The following is a 20,602-nucleotide window of genomic DNA, read 5'->3' as shown; positions in this document are numbered from 1 at the left end:
GTGGTCATTTATAATGATTCAAGGCTATAACCTCTTCTCGATCAGTATAAACTTTTGTTTTCTGAACACTGTACCTTCTAACAAGTGTTCACTACAAAAATACGACATCGTGATGCAATAATTCAGAGGTTTTGGCAAAAAGGCGTATTTTTCTTTGCCCGACACCAACTTTTCTTCAAATTTCCGTTGGGCAGAACGCGATTTTCACTTAAGACAGAACAACAAATGGCCATGTCTTAGGCTTTAAGTGAAATTTGAGATACCAACCTCTTTACCCTAACTCTAAATTAAACCATGAATATTTACCAAAACCTGCCAGAAAACGTAAATTTAAACACCCTTCTTCGATTCTAGACCAAGATAACAACAAAATGACCATGCAAAAGGGGAGAGAAAGATAATTCTATAAATAGACGAACTACAGATCGTGGGTAAAGAAACGGTGAAATTTAATGGTGTCTGCCAGCCTCCGTTTAGGAGCGATAGGAGTTATTTGCCCCTGAATTTGGTTATCTCACTTATGTGACCATGAACCTACAAGTAAATAGACTTTAGGCATAATACTTAACCTCAGCTTAAAGTTACTCTTTGAAAGAGATTTTCCATTGTACAAGCACCTGTGTGCATCTGACAAATTTGTTTGATGCAACAAACTACAAATAAGGCAACACAAATAAAATAAGTTGTTTTTCGGGCACCGCCCGCACGCAAAATTGGTTGCGCGTGCGGCCTATTTATTAGTCTTGATGACAAAAAAAAAATATGTAACGCCCGCCCGAACATCGATAAGCAAGTCATAAAAAAAATATGCCGCATGTATCTACATGCCCCATACGTGAATATCCATTCAAATGTATTAAACTGATTCAGATGTAAACGCTCATTTACGGGTCTTTTTTATTGATATCGAAAGAACCTCCATTTTTGTATCACGTGATTATAATTACCTCCCCTTGTGAACTGGAATTTGAATCGTGTTAAACACCGAAAGTCATTGACAACAATGCAATGTATTTCAATCATTCGATCTTAATCGGCTCATTATTGCCGGCTTCAGTCGGTCCATGTTTAAAAAAATCCTACTTATAAAACAATGAATCGTAGAACAGGTTAATTATTATAACTTGTGGCTACGAATACGATACGATGATAGCCATCATACCTTAGTCAGAATCTGGGTCATTAGCACATTTAACGGTAGTTTTGATAATCCGGAAAATAATAATTGGATTACACATTTGATGGTTTTACTGACGAGTTGTTAGTTAAATTTAAATAGTCATTCGATATAAACCCCAGATAGAACACCGAATATCCTGAGAAACACATCGAATAACCTGAGAAACAGTCATATTGACATTGGTTGGAATTAGGTCAATCATTATAAACCAGCAATACTAGATTTAGATCGAAGTGTCGTTTACCGTGATGATGATGATACACATGCTGACAGAGGCTTACTCTTTAAAATATTGTCGTTATTATGGACGGCTATTAATAGTCGTGCGGAATTTTATTTTAAACCAATTTCAATTATGGTTGTCACTATTACCATATTAGTAAGCTACATTACGTGAATTAAATATGGAAAATTATTTTCCTTTCAGTCAGTGTTTGAGTAGACTTGATTTTTGGGTTTATATTCTAAGTATGTATAATATATAACTGAAAGCAAAACCGTAGACAAGTAATTCTTATTAAAAAAAATACAAGGCCGCCCTCCCGCCCCAACAATTTTCAACAATAGGCAAATTTTATTTTGCACCATCCTCTAGCCAGAAATGAGATAAAAAAAAAAATAAACCGCCCTCCCCCCCTACAGTTTCAGCTGTCAGTTGCCCGAGAAACAAGACATTTATTTTGTGTAGCCTAATATTACTACAATTTATTCTAGTTATTCTAGTAAAATGTACAAATATCTTGCCATGTATAATAGCTTAAAGAGAATATATCAAAATGAATGTAAAAATTATATAATTATGATTTTTTATCCGATTACATCGCTAGAAAATATTACTATTTCATAAAATAAATTTTAAAAATATCAGATCTATTTGACTCAATGAAGCATCTAATTATTAAATTGGTATTTTGTAGCATGAACTTAACTTTGGCCTTCATCAATGGAAGAACAACAAGATTTTAGATAGTTAGGACTTAGAAGCAAATATGAACTTAATAAATGTAGTGTCGTCTGATAAATAAGTACACATTTTAAATTAAAATCAACATGTATTGCATTAAGTATTTCTTTTCACTAACTATTGAAAATCACAACCAGCTACTGAACTTGCTACAAAAGTGTAAAAATATAAAATTATTTCATTAGTTTCTTATTACTACTATTATTACATTATAAAGAAAACTTTTAAATCAAATCATAAGAGTCTTTATCCATGTAACAATTCAGAAGAAACTAATTATATAAACTAAAATCTTGTGGAACAAACAAACAAAACTGGATTACTCTTTACAACTTTAACAATTTTTATATTACAATAATAAAATTGTAAGTATATGATATGATGTATGTGCACAATCAAAATCTAATAAATATCACATGGTCGTTCAGGTGGGACAAAAAAAATGAGGTCCCATGTTCAAATTGTTAGTACATCTAAAGGATGTTGTGACAGTTAGATTTCAAAGAACAATAGGCAGAAACACTATTGTCCAGGCAAAATTATTCAACCTTAATGCATTGCATTATCTCAATATTCCTTACTTTCTGAGGCATGTTAAAAAAAAAAAAATAAAGTGTTTTAGTTCCATTTTTTATTAAAAATTGTTTTAAATTGCCTACAGTAAAATAAAATCCATTGTATAATTCAAATTCCAAAGCATAAGTTCTCTTTATAAAAAATTGCACTCTCATCACAAAATGAAATCAAATGAAATTAGATGTTCACTCATCACAAATTATGTCATCCATTAATTTGTTTCCATCTTATACTTGTAAGTAAGATAGCTTGCAATTTTCTTGCCTTATTATTTGAAATATATACATGAAGACTGGATAGTTTCCTTTGCAATTAAGCAGTGTGTTCATACTTCATACGGCACGTAAAACATTTTATTTTTTACCATGGCATAGAGTTCAGGCAGTAAGTATCAACAAAATATTCCATTCCATTCTATATTCAAATTCCTTTTGGCATGCCTTTTGAATTGTTTTCCATCTGTCTTTTAACTATATCACATGGGACTTCATTTAATTTAAATGTTATTATAACTACAAAATTTAATCATCATATTCAAATATACATGTACACATTAGATATAACATGTCAACTTTGACGCTGATGTATATACACATTATATAAATCTATATAATAATAATAATATAAACTATGGTCAATGTAAACAAATGAATAAAGATTGTAAGCATTGTTCTAAAAATCTGCAAAAAAAAACATAAATAAAAGACAATATAAATCTGTCAAAGTCAAAACACATCATAATGGCAAATGCATTTAAATTCAACCCTGTATCTCCATCATAGCATTAAATCAACATAAACAAACCCATGACATAAAGATTTTTAATAAACCAAATGCACCCCCTTTGCACATTACCAACTTGTGTTATTATTAGTGGAGCTTTATAAATACATTCAAGTAAATTGCACTAAGAACAGACAAATAACCAGTTCAAGGTTTTCAATATAATCACTTCCTTATTTAGTCCTCAGCTTCCTTTGTAACATAAGCTGATAGGGCTGAATTTTCGGTTGGAATCTGTGTAAGTTGAACCTCCTCTTCTTGACTTCCATCACTGTTATCTACATGAAATAAAACACAATATAAAGCTTCAAAAAAAGGTCTATTGATAGTAACAACCTCTGTTCCCAAAATTTTGAGCTTTCTATTGGCCCCTGACTGAGAATACTGTTGATCAGGAATAGGGAGTATGAAGGATGATATTAATTCGTTCCTTAGATATATTTTAAGAAAATAATACCTTTGATCTCAGACATTGATTTTATAGAGAGTTTACAAGGTATTAGTGTCAGTAGAAGTAACATGGCAAAAAATCATTGGATGACTATGAATTTCGAAATGGTTCCTTCCCAATGACTTACCTGAACAATGACAGCAAGTTTGAAAAGAAAATCTCAGAAACACTGACTATTTACAAGAATTATATACACACAGAAAACATATGTGGACCTATAGAAATTTAGACTCTGTAATGTAATGAAGCACAACTGTCAAATAAATCACACAGCACAGACAAACTGACCTTTACAGAATTCAGAAATTATTATACTATACATGTACTTACTTATATCAGCATTAGTATACTGTTTGTGTGATGGGGCATACAAACTTAGCAGCCCAATTACGTACACATTCCACATGCCATAAACTCCTTTAAAACAAAAATGAAAACATGTTTACTAAGAAATAAAACAGAATTAGGATTTGGCCATCATATCAATATGGTATACTCAAATCATTTTGATATCATTAAAATGGGGTACAAGCAAATAGCTAGGATAGCAGATCGTAAAATGTTATCCCACTAAAATTTGTTGTCTTTAGTTTGATTCTCAGCTTTCAATTAAGAGTCTGTAAAATTTAAGTTTTTTAAAGTATTTTGTTAGCATTAGGAAGGGAGTTGTTGTAGAAGACCTAAAAGAGGTGGTTCCCCCTACTCAGTGGTGCAAGACGGAGGGCCTTGCAAAGGAGAGAGAGAGAGATATGGGGTTTAACGTCCACTCGACACAAACGAGGTCATTTCGGGACTAACATATGGTTTAATTTTATTTACATAATTCGCTTGCGCGTAGGGGTCTTTAGCAGTGGAGGAAACCGAAGGACCCGGAGAAAACCCACGAGGTTGGACAGGCGACCCTACTCCTTGTCACGTACAACCAGGGATTCGAAACCACGCCAGTCGACTCAATGACAGACTTTATGATACAGCGTACGCACGCTAACCATTCAGCCATCCAACCCCTGCCTGGCAAAGGACAATGAACAATGTATAGTCGTTTGAATATTACAAAAAACTGAGGTCCTGTGTACATATTGGCTTGCACATAAGAACCCTTGACAGCTGGAATTCGATATAAGAGTAGGCCAAGGTACCGCTGTCCTAGAAAAATTACCCTCATCGCACACTGTATGCCTGTCTACATTAGCCCAGTCAGTGCAGAACAGTAGGTTGTTAAACCTCATTTCATTACATTTTAGAACAATCTCAAATTATTCCTGTTCATGACAGGACAAGTACTTTACACAAAGATAGGTTGCCAGGGAACGAAACATACGCCCACAACAGCTAAATCGTCCAGGCAGTCAACAAGAGTTGTTGCATATTTTTACTTTTTTCGGTAATGAAACATTTATAATACACTAAAATCTGATTAAGAGCATCAACTCATGAAGTAATTGTCAGAAAACCATTAGAATTTGTTTGTTTGTATAAAGTTCTGCCCCATGCTAACGTTTTGTATACAAAACTTTTAATATCAAGGATTTAGCTGTTCAAGACATAAAAATCCATTGAAAATCAATATACTTGTTCGTCTCAAGATCTTAAACTCTGTGTATCAATCTGAAGTCAATCGGATGATAACTTTAGCCTTTAGAGCGTCACAAAGTGATCAAGGGCCATAACTTTGGCAGTAATTATCGGAAATCATTGAAAATCAATAGGATTCTTTGTCTCATGGCCTTAAACACTGTGTATAAATTTAAAGTCAATCGGATATTAACTTTGGCCTTTAGAGCGTCCACAAGATTTTTTGAAGTGATCAAGGGCCATAACTCTGGCAGTAATTATCGGAAATCATGGAAAACAATAGGATTCTTCGTCTCATGACCTTTAACACTGTGTATAAATTTAAAGTCAACCGGATATTAACTTCGGCCTATAGAGCGTCCACAAGATTTTTCAAAGTGATCAAGGACCATAACTCTGGCAGTAATAATCGGAAATCGCTGAAAATAAATAGGCTTCTTCGTCTCATGACCTAAAACACTGTGTATAAATTTAAAGTCAATCGGATATTAACTGTGGCCTTTAGAGCGTCCACAAGATTTTTTGAAGTGATCAAGGGCCATAACTCTGGCAGTAATTATCGGAAATCGCTGAAAATCAATAGGCTTCTTCGTCGCATGACCTAAAACACTGTGTATAAATTTTAGGTCAATCGGATATTATCTTTGGCCTCTAGAGCGTCCACAAGATTTTTCAAAGTGATCAAGGGCCATTACTCTGGCAATAATTATAGGAAATCGCTGAAAATCAGTAGGCTTCTTCGTCTCAAGACCTTAAACACTGTGTATAAATTTAAAGTCAAGCAGATATTAACTTTGGCCTCTAGAGTGTCCACAAGCAATTGTGGATGCCGGACCGCCGGACGGGGGCGACGACAATATACGACCACATTTCGATGTGAGCGTATAAAAATACATTAATAAAACCAAAAGTAACTCTACTATATTAACTGAAATCTTTCTAATACAAAAATAATTCTTTCTCATACTTTCTGCTGTTAAATAATAATTTAACATTCCTAAAATAATGAAATAAATAATCGAGACAGTCAAGTTTAAAATAAAATCAATGAGAGGCAGCTTCTCAGTATATTATCATATTTGCATTCCTTTGATTAAATATGAATTTGAGGCATTAAAGGACAGTCATTTTATGATCAAGCTGTGTGCTCACACAACTTTAACATACTGTTAGTCTGCCATGATTCTATGGCTACTTACACAATGAGGGAGAGGGATTTTATTTTCAACTTCACGTCCAATAAAGTTATATCTCTCTTTTCAATTGACCTGGGAACATTTTATGTAAAATAAAGTGAAACACAGAAATGCTGTTAAACCATTTCCAAATATTTCACACAGTAAAATGTTTCTTTGAGTCCATGTCACATGTTCTCTCCAATTTCATTTTACTGTTATTGTACAAGAAAACTTCTGAAGCTAGAATTTACCTGTGAGGAAAGCACTTGAATATTCTAGACTTATTCCTTCATCTCCCCACTTCCACTGTCCTTCACTAACTTGACTAATGATGAAGAAGATAGTAGTCAAAGCAGCACATAGTAATGTCAACACCATAAGAAACTTGAAGCGAAATATTAGACCCTACAATAAATTCAATGACATGTCAAACAAAGTTTTACAAAAAAATACATGAGAAAATAGCTGGATAGATCTGTTATATTATTTTGTGAAATTGATAAATAGAGTGTTTATCCTTTTATTAACAATCATTAAGTTAGGGGGCAGCAATTCAGCAAGTACTTTTCTGAAAATGGACAGTAATCATCTTAGCCCCATAGTAACTATTCATAAAAACCAAGCAAGGTTTTAACTCTACAGAGTGAGATATGAATAGCAGCAATGATATTTATCAACAGTTATAAATCATTGGCAAAACTCTGTCAGAACTATATTTATGAAATCAATCAAAATTGATAGACAACCTTTACTACAGTTCAATTGAAAATTGTTAATAATCAAATGGGAAATGACTTTGGAAATTATGATAGTAACAACGGACAAAATTGATATGGACCATCTGTACCTAAATACTAGCTATTACTGAAAATTTGCACCAATGTTTAATCCTGTCAATCTAGGAATTACGTCATAGCGATGCGTGTTAAAGTACTCTACTAATATGATCTTACATTTTTTCTTTGTGTAGCCCTTTACAAAAATAAGTATTTGTGTCAATTTATTTTTTCATTTTACCGTTAAATGGTGACCTCATAGAGAACTACCCAAGCAGACCATACCTTGGAACTACTTTAGAGGCGTCTTTATTTCATTTTCAACGATTCCAGATAATTTCACAAAAGTCCGTTGCATGTGGATGGACACTGGAGAGACAAACCAACAGGACAGGGGTGACAACAACTATATACATTAAGATTTAGGCATGTAAAAATGTAAAATAGGCTTTTATCTGTTAAATATATAATTTAAAGGTACTTAAAGATACATTATGGGAGATTAGATAAAGAGCTGGCAGTTCTCATTATAATAGTTAAAAACTAGATAATGTAAAAGGAATTTGCTGAAAATTTCGGTCAAATTGATCCAACCTTGAATTTTAGGACTAGCCTCGATCATCATTACATTACTAAAGTCGGTACAATAAAAAACATAGTCTCGATTATCCATTTTTTGATCTAATCATCAATGAGCGTTGAGCAGCAGATCGAGAGTTGATTATGGTCTGGATAAGTTAATTAATGTCTAATTAATAATTTAGATAACATTTCAGTCATAAAGAAAGACCTGCAATAGTCAGATTTAGCTCTTGCATAATGTATGTTTATTGTGATTTGGAGACCTAAAATAGCATGTAAAAGCTGAAATGAATTGTGCAAATGTTGCCAAAATTATAAACAAATAAAACTATACCATGTAAAACTTTCGACGAATGTTACTCATTCTTGGTAGAGCCGTCTTCTTGGCACTAATATTTCTGAAAACTTTGAATATCATATATGAGAGGAAAAGAAAATAAGTACAAGCAGCCATTCCAGCTAGAATAATAAAAGCCAACTACAGACAGTTAAGGTGTCAAACAATAAAATATCAAATATCACAATATTTTTCGAGCAATAGTATTAAAAGAGACAAAATTGGCCATTAAGACGTGGGCCCTGTTTTATTTTACAAAAACTTAAATCTCCTTAATATCGTCTTAAACTAAAACTTCATCCTGACTTAAGATAGATGAGTTTCACAAAACAATTCAAGCATTTTAACTAAAATCCACTAAAATAATATTTTAAGTTAAAATTTTATCTTAACTGAAAATAGTGGTGTTTCAAGAAACCATTTTAGGGACAAATTTAACTAAAATTAATTCTAACTTAGGACAGCCGTATCCCTCTCCTAACTTAAAATCACATCATAAGCAAACATTAATTCATGCTTACTTGTTAGATCTATTGCGACAGATAGATCTATTTGGAATAATGGTAATACTCTGGCTAATGATTCAAGTATAAACAATACTATTTTTAAATAATTAACAGACAAAAATCACTAATTTTTAGGTATTTGAAGGCCTAAAGGCCTACAATACAAAAGCCATATCCAAAGTATTCACTCTTATGTGTTTTTTTGGTTAAGATTATTTGTAAAAATTAAACAACAAGCTCAAATCTGTTTATTGAAAAATGGAAGTAATGTACAGAAATTTTTTATTACTAATTTAAATAATGCATATAAATTTCATACAGATCGGATGATAACTTTTGTCAATCGAATGTTCAACAAAGGGAAACAAGGGCCATAACTCTAGAAGTAATTGACTGAAATTCAATTCAAGGATTCTTCGTTTCAATAATTTAAATGAAGCATATAAATTTTATACAGATCGGAAGATAACAGTTGTCATTAGAGCATTCACAATTTTCAACAAAGTGAAACAAGGGCCATAACTCAAGACGTAATTAACAGAAATTGCTGAAATTAAATAGGCTGCTTCGATTCACTAATTTAAATGACTCATATAAATTTCATTCAGATCAAATGATAACTTTTATTGTAAGAGCATTGACAAGGTTCAACAAAGTGAAACAAGGGCCATAACTCCAGAAAAAATTAACGGAAATTATTGAAATTAAATAGGCTTCTTGATCTCACTGAAGTATACATATTAATTTCAAAAGAATCAGATGGGGGCAACGGCAATATACGACCACATTTCTATGTTGGCGTATAAAAAATGTTATAGTTCTAGCTATAATATCTTAAATTTATTATTATTCCTTAATAAAGGCTTACATTAATAACATAACATAAATCAGAAAAGCACACAGTGAGAAGTATAAGGAGTCAAGGGTATTTTTTCTTTAAAAATCACTTTAATTGAGTAAGACAGATAGGCCTTATCCAATAAGAAGTGAGGCACTTTGTCATTTCAGAAATATCCTTGAAAGGATATGGGCATTACATTTTTAATCTTGGCATTTTAAGTTCATCAAATGAATACAACTACAAGCTCTAGATCAGCAATTTATTACACATTTTTGAAAGGATACAGCCAAGTGTGCCCCTGTTTCTGTCACCCAAATGGTATAAAATGGATTGGCCAACTGCATTCCCCTAAAGAAAAAGAGAACAAAAGAAAGTAATGATTTTGAAAGTGACACACATAAACACAAACCAAAAGATAAGTTGCTAGGCAGCAAAACATATCTACATCACACCTAAATCATTTGAGCCATCCACAAAGGTTATGACATATTTCTTCTTTTGTAGGTAATGAGGGCATATAAAAAACACTAGAGTGTCAGCAAGATTTTCGAAATTAATCAAGGATCAAGGGTCATAACTGTGCAATCTGATTAAAATGCAGATCTATATTTTGTTTTTTTAAACTTTCAATGGTCTATACTACATGTAGATCTGACCGGTTCTAGTGGAAGGTGGGGTAGTACTAGCAGCTTTTGACCCTATGACGTCAGACATTGATTAATCAATCAGTGTTGACGGTTCTAATAGCTTACCCACAGTTTCGTGCATTGCACACCAAGAAATCTTCGCGCAACAGACCGTTACATTGGCTAATAAATCACTTCAACAAGAACGCGTGTTATACAACAACTCTTCCAGATCCTAGTGTTGTGAAGACAAGTAAAACGAAATTTTGAAATATAAAAAACGACATGAAATAATATCTGCATTTTAATCAGATTGATAACTGTGAGAGTAATTACCACAAAAACGTTGAAAATCTATAGGCTTCCTCGTCTCATGAGCATAAACATTACATATATATTTCAAGTCTTCATTAATCAATAACATGTATATACTGTTTATATACTGATCTAATGAAACTATCGAGCTGTATAAAAGGTGGGGGGACAAAAATTATTAGTCTTAGTTAATATCCTAGTTTTTAGCCTAGTACATGTATCTATTAGTATTGAAAGTATCATTGTAAAAAAAAGACTTCTAATATTCAACTTACTTTTCACACATCTCAAAGATAAAGAGACAAAGACATCCAAATACAACCAAGGATAAATGTATCTTGTATCTTGATAAGCTGTTCTTAGGAATGGAATCCTGTAAATAAAGTACATATATATATATATGAATATCGTAATATATTTATCCAAAATGTTTGTTCCAAACTTGTGAGCTGTTCATGATTCTGGTTCATCTACCAAAGGCTTGTGGACACCAAGGATCATTTTGTCACTACTATAGAGACTTCATATAATAAACTCAGCACACACCACACTAATTTCCTGATGCCAATCCGTCGTCAGTCATGTTATGCCGTGCTTGAGAATTGTCCATTGCCTTAACAGATACATGGCAATGTTAATTGAACCATTCTTATACAATGACTGCATTATACAAAACTAAAGCATGCATTTGGAAAAGAGTTGGATCCTATGCCAATAGTGCACATATTACCAGTGAAACATCAGGGATAATGTGTCGGGCAGTATAATTCAATGATTGTTCATCATTCATGGATATTCGTGGAAAAATTAACATTGGTGTGAGCAGGCCTTTATAGGATCCTTTACATGTAACTTCCACAATTTTCCAGCAAATATTAATTTTGAACAATATTTCAACACCTGTACATATATTCATCTGCATAAAAAGCATTAAAAGAAAAAAGAAAGGTAATCACTAACCATAATGTGTTCTCCAGCAAATATCATCCAAAATGACATAAGTGTAGCATAAAAGGCCCCTTGTCTCACGTCAGTAAGTATAGTCATCCATGGTAGATCGAACCAGATAGTAAACCATTCTACAGGACCTACAAATATTCATCCACATTGTTTTCGCTACTTCAGACAGTGTTTATAAATAATTTATAGTCAATAAATCAAATACAATATAACCATATAATTTTCAAATATATTAAATATTTAGGGGTGATAATATTTATTGTCGCGACTCATCCAGATAAACTTCATAGTTACTACTGTTTCTATGTGATGTCACGGTTTGAAAGCGGATAAACGTGAGCCCAGCAGTAAAAAAAAAAGTAAATGAAACGATTTTTACTTTTATAAAATCTCTAAAGCTTTTAAGACATATACAGATATAGATTATATTATTAAATCCAACTACAAAGTAATTGTATTATTAGGGATACATGATTCCAAAATGACAAAATTAAAGTAGCCTATATTAATATCAAAATAGTAATAAAAGCATGAGATATCGATTAATTTTTATGAATAAAAATACGTGGATAAATACACATTTTTTTTTAGTTTTTGTTTAATATCAGCAAATATCAGCTTTTCCGTGTGAGATTTCAATTTCCATTTTGAGTGCATAACTCCGAGATTTCCATGTTTTTTTCACGATCGCAGAAATTCATCACCCCTAAGTATTACATAGCCTAGCTATTACAGGCAAGAATATGTAGTGCCATCTTTTGATTTAATTTGCATCGATTTCAGCACGCTATAAATTTGGAGCGATATACATGTACCAGAAGTAACAACTGCCAACAAAAAAAAGTTGTGTTTAAATCATTATTCTTGGAGTGTGCTTTGTTTGACTTAGTCCTTCTGAGGACTTAAAACGATTGTCTGCGTTTTGTGTTTGTGTTTTAATCACATTTAGTTGGCAGTTAGATCAGTTATGCTCTAGACCCTCCAAATATTATGAACATCTATTATTTACCTATGAAATCAGAATACATATAAATGTCTTGATTCTGTTAAATTAATTTGAAACAAATTTTTATTATAGTACAAATCAAAACAGTGATATATATAGAAATATCAAAATACACTGCTACTTACAATTCATTATAGACAGAATAATACCCAATGCTAATAATGTTCTGAAACAAAAATTAAGAATTGGCATCTGTTGAAAACAAAATCAGTAACATCATGTTCCTTTTAGCAACGGGCTTAATAAGAACAATATGAAATCTCATCAAAACAACATTTTTAATTTTACCAAAGATAGGTTGCAAGGCAACAAAACATGCCCACAGCATCTCATAAGCGAAGCCAGGTTACCTTTCTAATAAATTTGGTTCTCTACTGAGTAGTTTTATTCGTCTCCAAAACCAAACTAATATAGTGAGAACAACTGGGAACATGGTAGTCTTTAATGCAAACCATACTTTTGTAAAACCACCATTTTGAAAGATTGTCTGGAATCATAAAAATAATTTGATAAAAGTCAATTTACAGTTTTTTAAACAAGAAACAAAGTTACAATGTATTAACAATGAAAAACGATCAAAAAGTAGGAAGTCAGAGCTATAGACAGGTTATCCAGGCACTTGGTGATTACTAACACTAGTCTCAAATTATATGGGCCAATTCAAAGTAGGTACTGGGTATTTCTTTGAAATCATATCACAATCATCTAGACAGTTGCTTGGGATTACTAGAAATACATGTAGGAATCCTAACTAGAGCCTCCATCAGAGAATTAAACACTTCTCCTTAAGTATACATTTCAGTATGGTTAACACCTTTTTGTAAAAAAAAAAACCTTTAAAATAGAAACATCTCACATATGTACAACTATGTTGAAAAACAAGCATGACATTCAAGTCATATTACTGTACTTCTACTAAGGTTTTACAACAGCTTCCACATGAGGGGATATCACAGCCGATGAAACTAACAATTATCAGGAAAAACTTACAATAATCCAGATATCTTTTATAGTTCCTAAACCTTGGTTGGTTTGTTTTTGTGGGTAGACAGGTAGTCGTAAATTAATCAGGTAGTAATCATAATGCACACTCCCCAACTCAAAAAATGATACCAGATCACATTTATATTGCTCACCATCTTTTGTCTGGTGGAAAAACAAAATTTAATATATTAAAAATAAATAAAATTTATGTACAGTAAATGGATACACACTTACCAGTACTACAATACAATGAACAATTTCATGAGATTACTTAAACATACATTATGCAAGAGCTAAATCTGCATATTGCAGGTCTTTCTTTAGGCCTGAAATGTTATCTAAATTATTAATTAGACATTTTAACTCTTTCGCTGCGGCAGGCAAATCATCCTTTTTAACATCCATATTGACACACATTTTCTGCATTTTTAGGTCATATACTTGGAATGGTGTGCTTATTAGTTGACTATAAAAATAATATTCTTAGCTTTACAAAATTGCATTATACATGTACGTCATAAATGTATATACCAACCATGACATTTGAATACCAGTATACTGAATTATTAAAAAATGGCATTTTCTTACACCGTTTTTTTCACAATGTAGTGGTCTGTTGATACTTGTAGTGATCAGTTCTTTCCAATCTGTTTCATTGTCATTTTTATTTCTATATCCCAAACGCACTTCCATCTTCATTGTAGCATTTTCCGCTATAAACAGTTACAAAAAAAAAAAATAATAATTTGCATTATTAATGAAAACTTTACGGCAAGTTCACACCAATCAGATTAAAATTAATCCAGCAATCTTCACTCAAAGTCGCAAAAAGAGACCTCCCGTAAAAACGACATTTAAAACGCTCTTCCCCTCAGACGCCAGTGACGTCAAAGTGACCGAATGCATATTCAGGATGCTTATTCCTTAATTACATATATACAGCCAGTCTGTGTATTCATTAACGCCTGACAGATTCTTTAATCCCCTAATTAAATAAGACAATTGACTACAGAATAATTTGTTTTGTAATTTATTTTAAATTAAGATCCAATTTAGAATTTGTTTTATAATGTTTGCCCTCTCTTCTCACGACAGTAGTTTTAAAACTGTGTTTTAAAGTGACTTTTTGATAGAGTCCCTCCAAACGTTTCGAGATACATTTCTGTCAGAAGAGTATTGTGGTTCTAATTTCCCGGAGTAAAAGAGTGCAGGAGTAATAAAGATGTGGTCATGCAAAATGTATCATAAAAGTCAAACAAGATTGAAATGCGATTTGTAAATGAGGATCTGTTATCAGTGTAGCCAACTGTATCTCGTTTTCTTGTAGTCATCAAAGGGTGGCTTTCTTTATGCATGTGGATTTGACTTCATTACTCTGAAATAGACTGTATAAATGAAATACAAAAAATATCTCAATATACATGTTGTTGGTAACCATCTAAATCGAATAACAGATTGAGGATGGTCATCTAACTATCTTTGTGTATTAATAATAATATGGCAAGTGTAGTGTTGTTAAACATACATTATGCAAGCGCTAAATCTGATTATTGCAAGTCTTTATTTCGGCTTCAGATGTCATAGAAATTATAAATTAGATCTTTATTTACACAACAAGCACAAAATCAACTCTGTAGACCCACGTATGGCTTGGATTCGGCTTGGATTTAAACAGGATTTCATTGATTGATTAAATTTTTAAATTGCGTCGTAAGTGGAGATTAACCGTTACGTTGACGTCATACTCCCGGAAATTTTAGATCAAGGCTAAATGATAGAGTGTACGAAGTGAGGCCGCTGTTGAGTGAGGCCGCAGGTCAGTCAATTTGATTGAAAGTTCGATATATATGGCCTTGATATTATGTTTAGTTGTGGTTAAAATGAGAGTTTGGATGTCGATATTATACGCTCTTTTGTCACACGCGTTTACAGAAAAATTATGGAAATTGATAAATATCGCAGCTAACAATCCCCCAGTTGAATTGCAGCCCCATTGGATTACTGTTTCCTATTTGTCTGCTTCGGGAGTTACGTATGCATACAGTACCAGTTACAGTACACTACAAGAGTACACGCGAGCTAACAAGAAGTCGGCTATAATAATGCCTTATTGATTTGGTCCATTCCTTTCAAACTTTCGCTTCTTATCTATATATTAAGTCTTATTTTTAATTTGTAGTAAAAATAAATGTGATACGAATTGAATTGCAACCCCATCTCAAACCGAATAGGCTAACGGTACCACAGCCATTGAAAACGTTACTTGATAATCGAGATTATGCAGGTGGAGTTAACACCTGTCAATCAAATGATCAGCCATTCTCGGAGACGGTGAAGAGAGAGTTGACTCCTATTTCTAGTCAAAAATTACAATGGTGATAACTTTGTTCAGAATAAAGTAATTTGACTGAAATTTTCAATATATTCTTCTTTCATCATCTATTTTTGAACTGTTATAGCAAGAATGGTCAACTCTCTATTAAAATCTCCCATAATGTATCTTTAATCGATCCGTTTAAAGTTGCACAAAGATATCACTCTAGGTGGAACGTGTGCGTAATACCGCATGAACGAAAAAATTTACCAGGCAATATTTCTACAAACATTTCTCCACACAACTAATCGTTGAATAGCACACACATTAATTGTATAGAATAATTAAGTTTTACTCATCAATTGTTTATAATTATTATTTGCCAGGCAACGAAACATACGCCCACAGCAGCTAAATCGCCTGGGCAGTCAACAAGTGTTGTCGCATATTTTTTTACTTTTTTGGGTAATGAAACATTTATAATACACTAAAATCTGAAGTCAATCGGGTGATAACTTTAGCCTCTAGAGCGTCACAAGTTTTTTCAACGTGATCAAGGGCCATAAGTTTGGCAGTAATTATCAGAAATTGTTAAAAATCAATAGGATTCTTTGTCTCATGACCTTAAACACTGTGTATAAATTTAAAGTCAATCGGATATTAACTTTGACCTGTAGAGCGTCCACAAGATTTTTTGATGTGATCAAGGGTCATAACTCTGACAGTAATTATAGGAAATCGCTGAAAATCAATAGGCTTCTTCGTCTCATGACCTTAAACACTGTGTATAAATTTAAAGTCAATCGAATATTAACTTTAGCCTCTAGAGCATCCACAAGATTTTTCAAAGTGATCAAGAGCCATAACTCTGGCAGTAATTATCGGAAATCGATGAAAATTAATAAGCTTCTTCGTCTCATGACCTTAAACACTGTGTATAAATTTAAAGTCAATCGGATATTAACTTTGACCTGTAGAGCGTCCGCAAGATTTTTTGATGTGATCAAGGGCCATAACTCTGGCAGTAATTATCGGAAATCGCTGAAAATCAATAGGCTTCTTCGTCTCATGACCTTAAACACTGTGTATAAATTTAAAGTCAATCGGATATTAACGACGACAATATACGACCACATTTCAATGTGGGCGTATAAAAAGGTATTTTACAATTACATTGACAGTTTAATCACTCACCAAACGGCATCAGGAACTCCACATATGATCAGGTGTATTTGATATTCATGTCCATGAATCCCATACAATTTTCGCGCTAAACATTAACCTTACATGTAGTTACAATGCCCATAGTATGCATGGAAATGTACATGGTGATTCCCAGCATTGATTGTCTGAGAAATGAGGGCAATCTATTGTTATGCAGTTATCAGAAAATTCCATATTCGCTGTGAATTTCAAATTGAGTTACGATAAAAGTTGTACTTTGTGTATAGAAATGGTTATATATACCTAATAATGAATATATCGACAAGTGACATTTGTATATAGTTTGGGAAATCAACTATCATGGAGTTATTCAAATTACTGATAAATGCGCTAATTGCTTGGATCGTCTTGGCCTTTTTAAACAAAGGCAGCTTACACTGTAGGTAAATGGATCTATGGCACGATACAGCATATCAAATTCACTCTAAAATATTCCAATCACAAATGTCTAATCTACATGTATGACAATGCTAGACGATAATTTGGTGATTATGATTAGGCCCGTCATACATGTATGTTAATTGGACCGTCAATAAACACTTGTCAACTGGTGGTATGTATAGACAGTGATATATTGTACAGACAGTGATTAATGTATAGATAATGTATATATACTACATTGTATGTGTAGTCCCTGTGACATCACCAGCCAATCAACGAGATTAGGTTGTAATTGAAAAATTGAATGTTTTGGTGTGTCAGATGTTCAAACGTTAATAGCTGAGATAATTTTAATCAGATTGGTGTGACTGTGAACTTGCTGTAAAGTGGATATACATGTAGTAACCATTGGCTGTATATACTGAAAAGTTTTCGCCCATCTCATATGCCCTTTAAGGATTGAGTAAGCCTACTTGTATACGTTTAAATAGAACTTACATGTAAGCGGGCACCATTTGAGATAGTAGGATTTGTTGTGCTTTTTGTTATGTGTCAACAAAGACAGGAATTGATAGCTCTCTGGTGTGCTTCATGAGAAGAGCATTTATTTGAAAATCTGTCCGATCTGAATTTCAATGGCAATGACTGCAGTCACAATACCAACCACTAAAGTATACAGGCCTAAAAGTAGGTCTGCTCATTCATACATGTACACAAAATTTGAACATAAAATCCAACATGCTGATCTTAACTTACAAATAGGATTTGTAGATCTATGCTCAATATCCATCTGAAGAACTGTCAGCATATTCTGAAACCATCTGGACATATCCAACTGTTTATGATCACGAGGATATGGTATCCACAGAGCAAAAACAATCATTCTGGTATCTACATGTTTTTCATATATAATTGGGTCATCAAAATCATCGACAGCATCACATCCAGCAGGGCCTCTAGGTATGTACCAAGATTTAGGTTTTACATCAACAGTAATGTCATGACATTTAGTTGTCACCATATTCATTACATTTGAAGGAGCAGGAGCTGTAAATAAACAAATTGATTTTCTCAAGACTTGCATAGAGAAGATTATATGGATAAGGAAACTGATAACAGTAATGGAATTAATTGCTGTTTTATTATTAGAATTGCTGTGCCAACCGTACAGTTAACAATACTATGCCAAGAATCTAACCCATTAACCTTATTTCTTGTCTTAAATTTACAGACACTACATATATATATATGGTGCCATCATGTATAATAATGGTTTAATTATATACTGTAATAAAAAGATAGGCTGCCAGGCAACGAAACATACACCCATGTGCAGCAGGTACGTCATCCAAGCAGTCTACAAGGGCTTTCACACTTTCTTTTGTCAGTAAGGTCTGTCATATTCATTGAGTCAACTGGCGTGCTTTCAATTCCCCGGTTGTACATGACAAGGAGTAGGTAGGGTTGCCTGCCCAACCTCGTGGATTTTCTCCAGGTTCCTCCCAAAAAGACCCCTACACGCAAGCGAATTAAAGAAATAAAATCAAACCATGTGTTAGTCCCAAAATGACCTAGTTTGTGTCGAGTGGACGTTAAACCCCATCTCTCACTCTCTCTGCAAGACATGGACAGAGAACAAGCTATAAAAAAATGTGATTTTTTGTATAATCAGGGGCCATAATCCAGGAATTTACGGTTCAATATGCACGAATATCAAAAGGAACCATCAAAATCGGATACAAATTGTGTCTTCTAGCGGGTCTACAACCTTTGTGTTACATACTTCTACACTATTTGCGTACGAGGGGCAGCAATTTTGTGAGGCAGTTTCAGTCTGATTTTCGCAAAATTCAAACTCAACCACCCTTAAAGTAGCTAAGTCTTTAACTCAATATCATCCAAAATCTTCGACATTGAAAACACAAATTATTTGTCGGTTTAAATCAACACTGATGTTGTGATCTTACCGGGAAAAGATGGCCTTCTGATATCCAATATTTAAGACAAAATAAACATTTTACAATTGGTACTCAAATCGTGTACCATAATGCATTTCAGCGCTATTTGCAATAAGGCACTCGAAAAACGAGGCTAGGCATATTCCACAAGTCATGTCAAACGGTGACGATATATTCTTATCTGGAAAGCATGCGCAATAATATTATCGGCGTAGACTGGTATAACCAGACACTAGAGATTGCCATTCGACTGAGACTTCTGCCGTATTTCGCCGAACCTAACTGATTAAAAATTACAGTAAAAACAGAAACGATTGAATGTAAATCAATTTATATACATTCATATTACATTATTGTATGCGTTTCGACCCATTTGTGTCAATTTGAATTTCTAGGTCCCAAATATTACTATTAGCGATTTAGCTCCTAGTAAGTTAAGGCGTAACAGAGATATCTTTTAAAACATTTTTTTTTTTTTAAACAGATAAAATTGTGACCTCTAGAGGTTCCACACGCTAAAATAACATGATTAACATGATTTTTCGTAAAATCAGAGTAACAACCTATTATTGAGTAATTAATTGTTTGACTTTTAATGCCCCATGCAGACTAACTCTTTAGTCTTTGTTCTCTAGAGTGGCCACAACAACACCAAGGGTCATTTCAGAAATTGTTGACATTGAATCAATAGGATCTTCATCTAAATAGATTTAATAGTTCATATTGCACCCAACGTTATTTTATAAATGTTTACAATCATATAATCTAGGTTCGGGTCTTTGGCGGTATGATCAAAGAGATTTCTTTCTGTACAGACATGGCCGAGACGGAAGACTGACAGTCACTACGCATTAACTTACCTATAAGTCCACCTATCAAAAAGAAAACAATCAGTATCAAAAGTAAAGATACTGCCAGTATTGACAACTTCTTGTTGCTCAAATTTTCCAACACAACACCTCCCATTTTTAGCAAAGAAAGTAAATAACAAATTAATTTGTCTGTACTCAACGTCAACTCTGACCCAGACAGTGAAAGCGCCCCCTAGTAAGAATAATTAATGAGCATTTATTGAGTGATTTTAA

The 20,602-nt window shown here is 33.1% G+C and overlaps 1 protein-coding gene across 1 annotated transcript; it reads right to left on the bottom strand.

Moving 5' to 3' along the window:
- Positions 1-1,870: 1,870 nt before the first annotated feature.
- Positions 1,871-20,551, bottom strand: LOC126819216 (protein wntless homolog). Its single transcript, XM_050547127.2, has 13 exons — positions 20,378-20,551; positions 18,316-18,606; positions 14,229-14,353; positions 13,647-13,802; positions 13,007-13,143; positions 12,782-12,822; positions 11,651-11,778; positions 10,966-11,063; positions 10,034-10,097; positions 8,400-8,543; positions 6,959-7,112; positions 4,285-4,371; positions 1,871-3,781 (listed from the first exon to the last, which is right to left on the bottom strand). Exons 1-13 carry the CDS (start codon positions 20,481-20,483, stop codon positions 3,681-3,683), a joined length of 1,632 nt encoding a protein of 543 aa, XP_050403084.1. The 5' UTR covers positions 20,484-20,551; the 3' UTR covers positions 1,871-3,680.
- Positions 20,552-20,602: the final 51 nt, after the last annotated feature.

The sequence above is a fragment of the Patella vulgata genome, chromosome 4 (assembly GCF_932274485.2).
Source record: "Patella vulgata chromosome 4, xgPatVulg1.2, whole genome shotgun sequence".
NCBI lineage: Eukaryota > Metazoa > Mollusca > Gastropoda > Patellidae > Patella > Patella vulgata.
The sequence above is the reverse complement of the archived record's forward strand: the minus strand, read 5'-3'. Positions and strand labels throughout refer to the sequence as shown.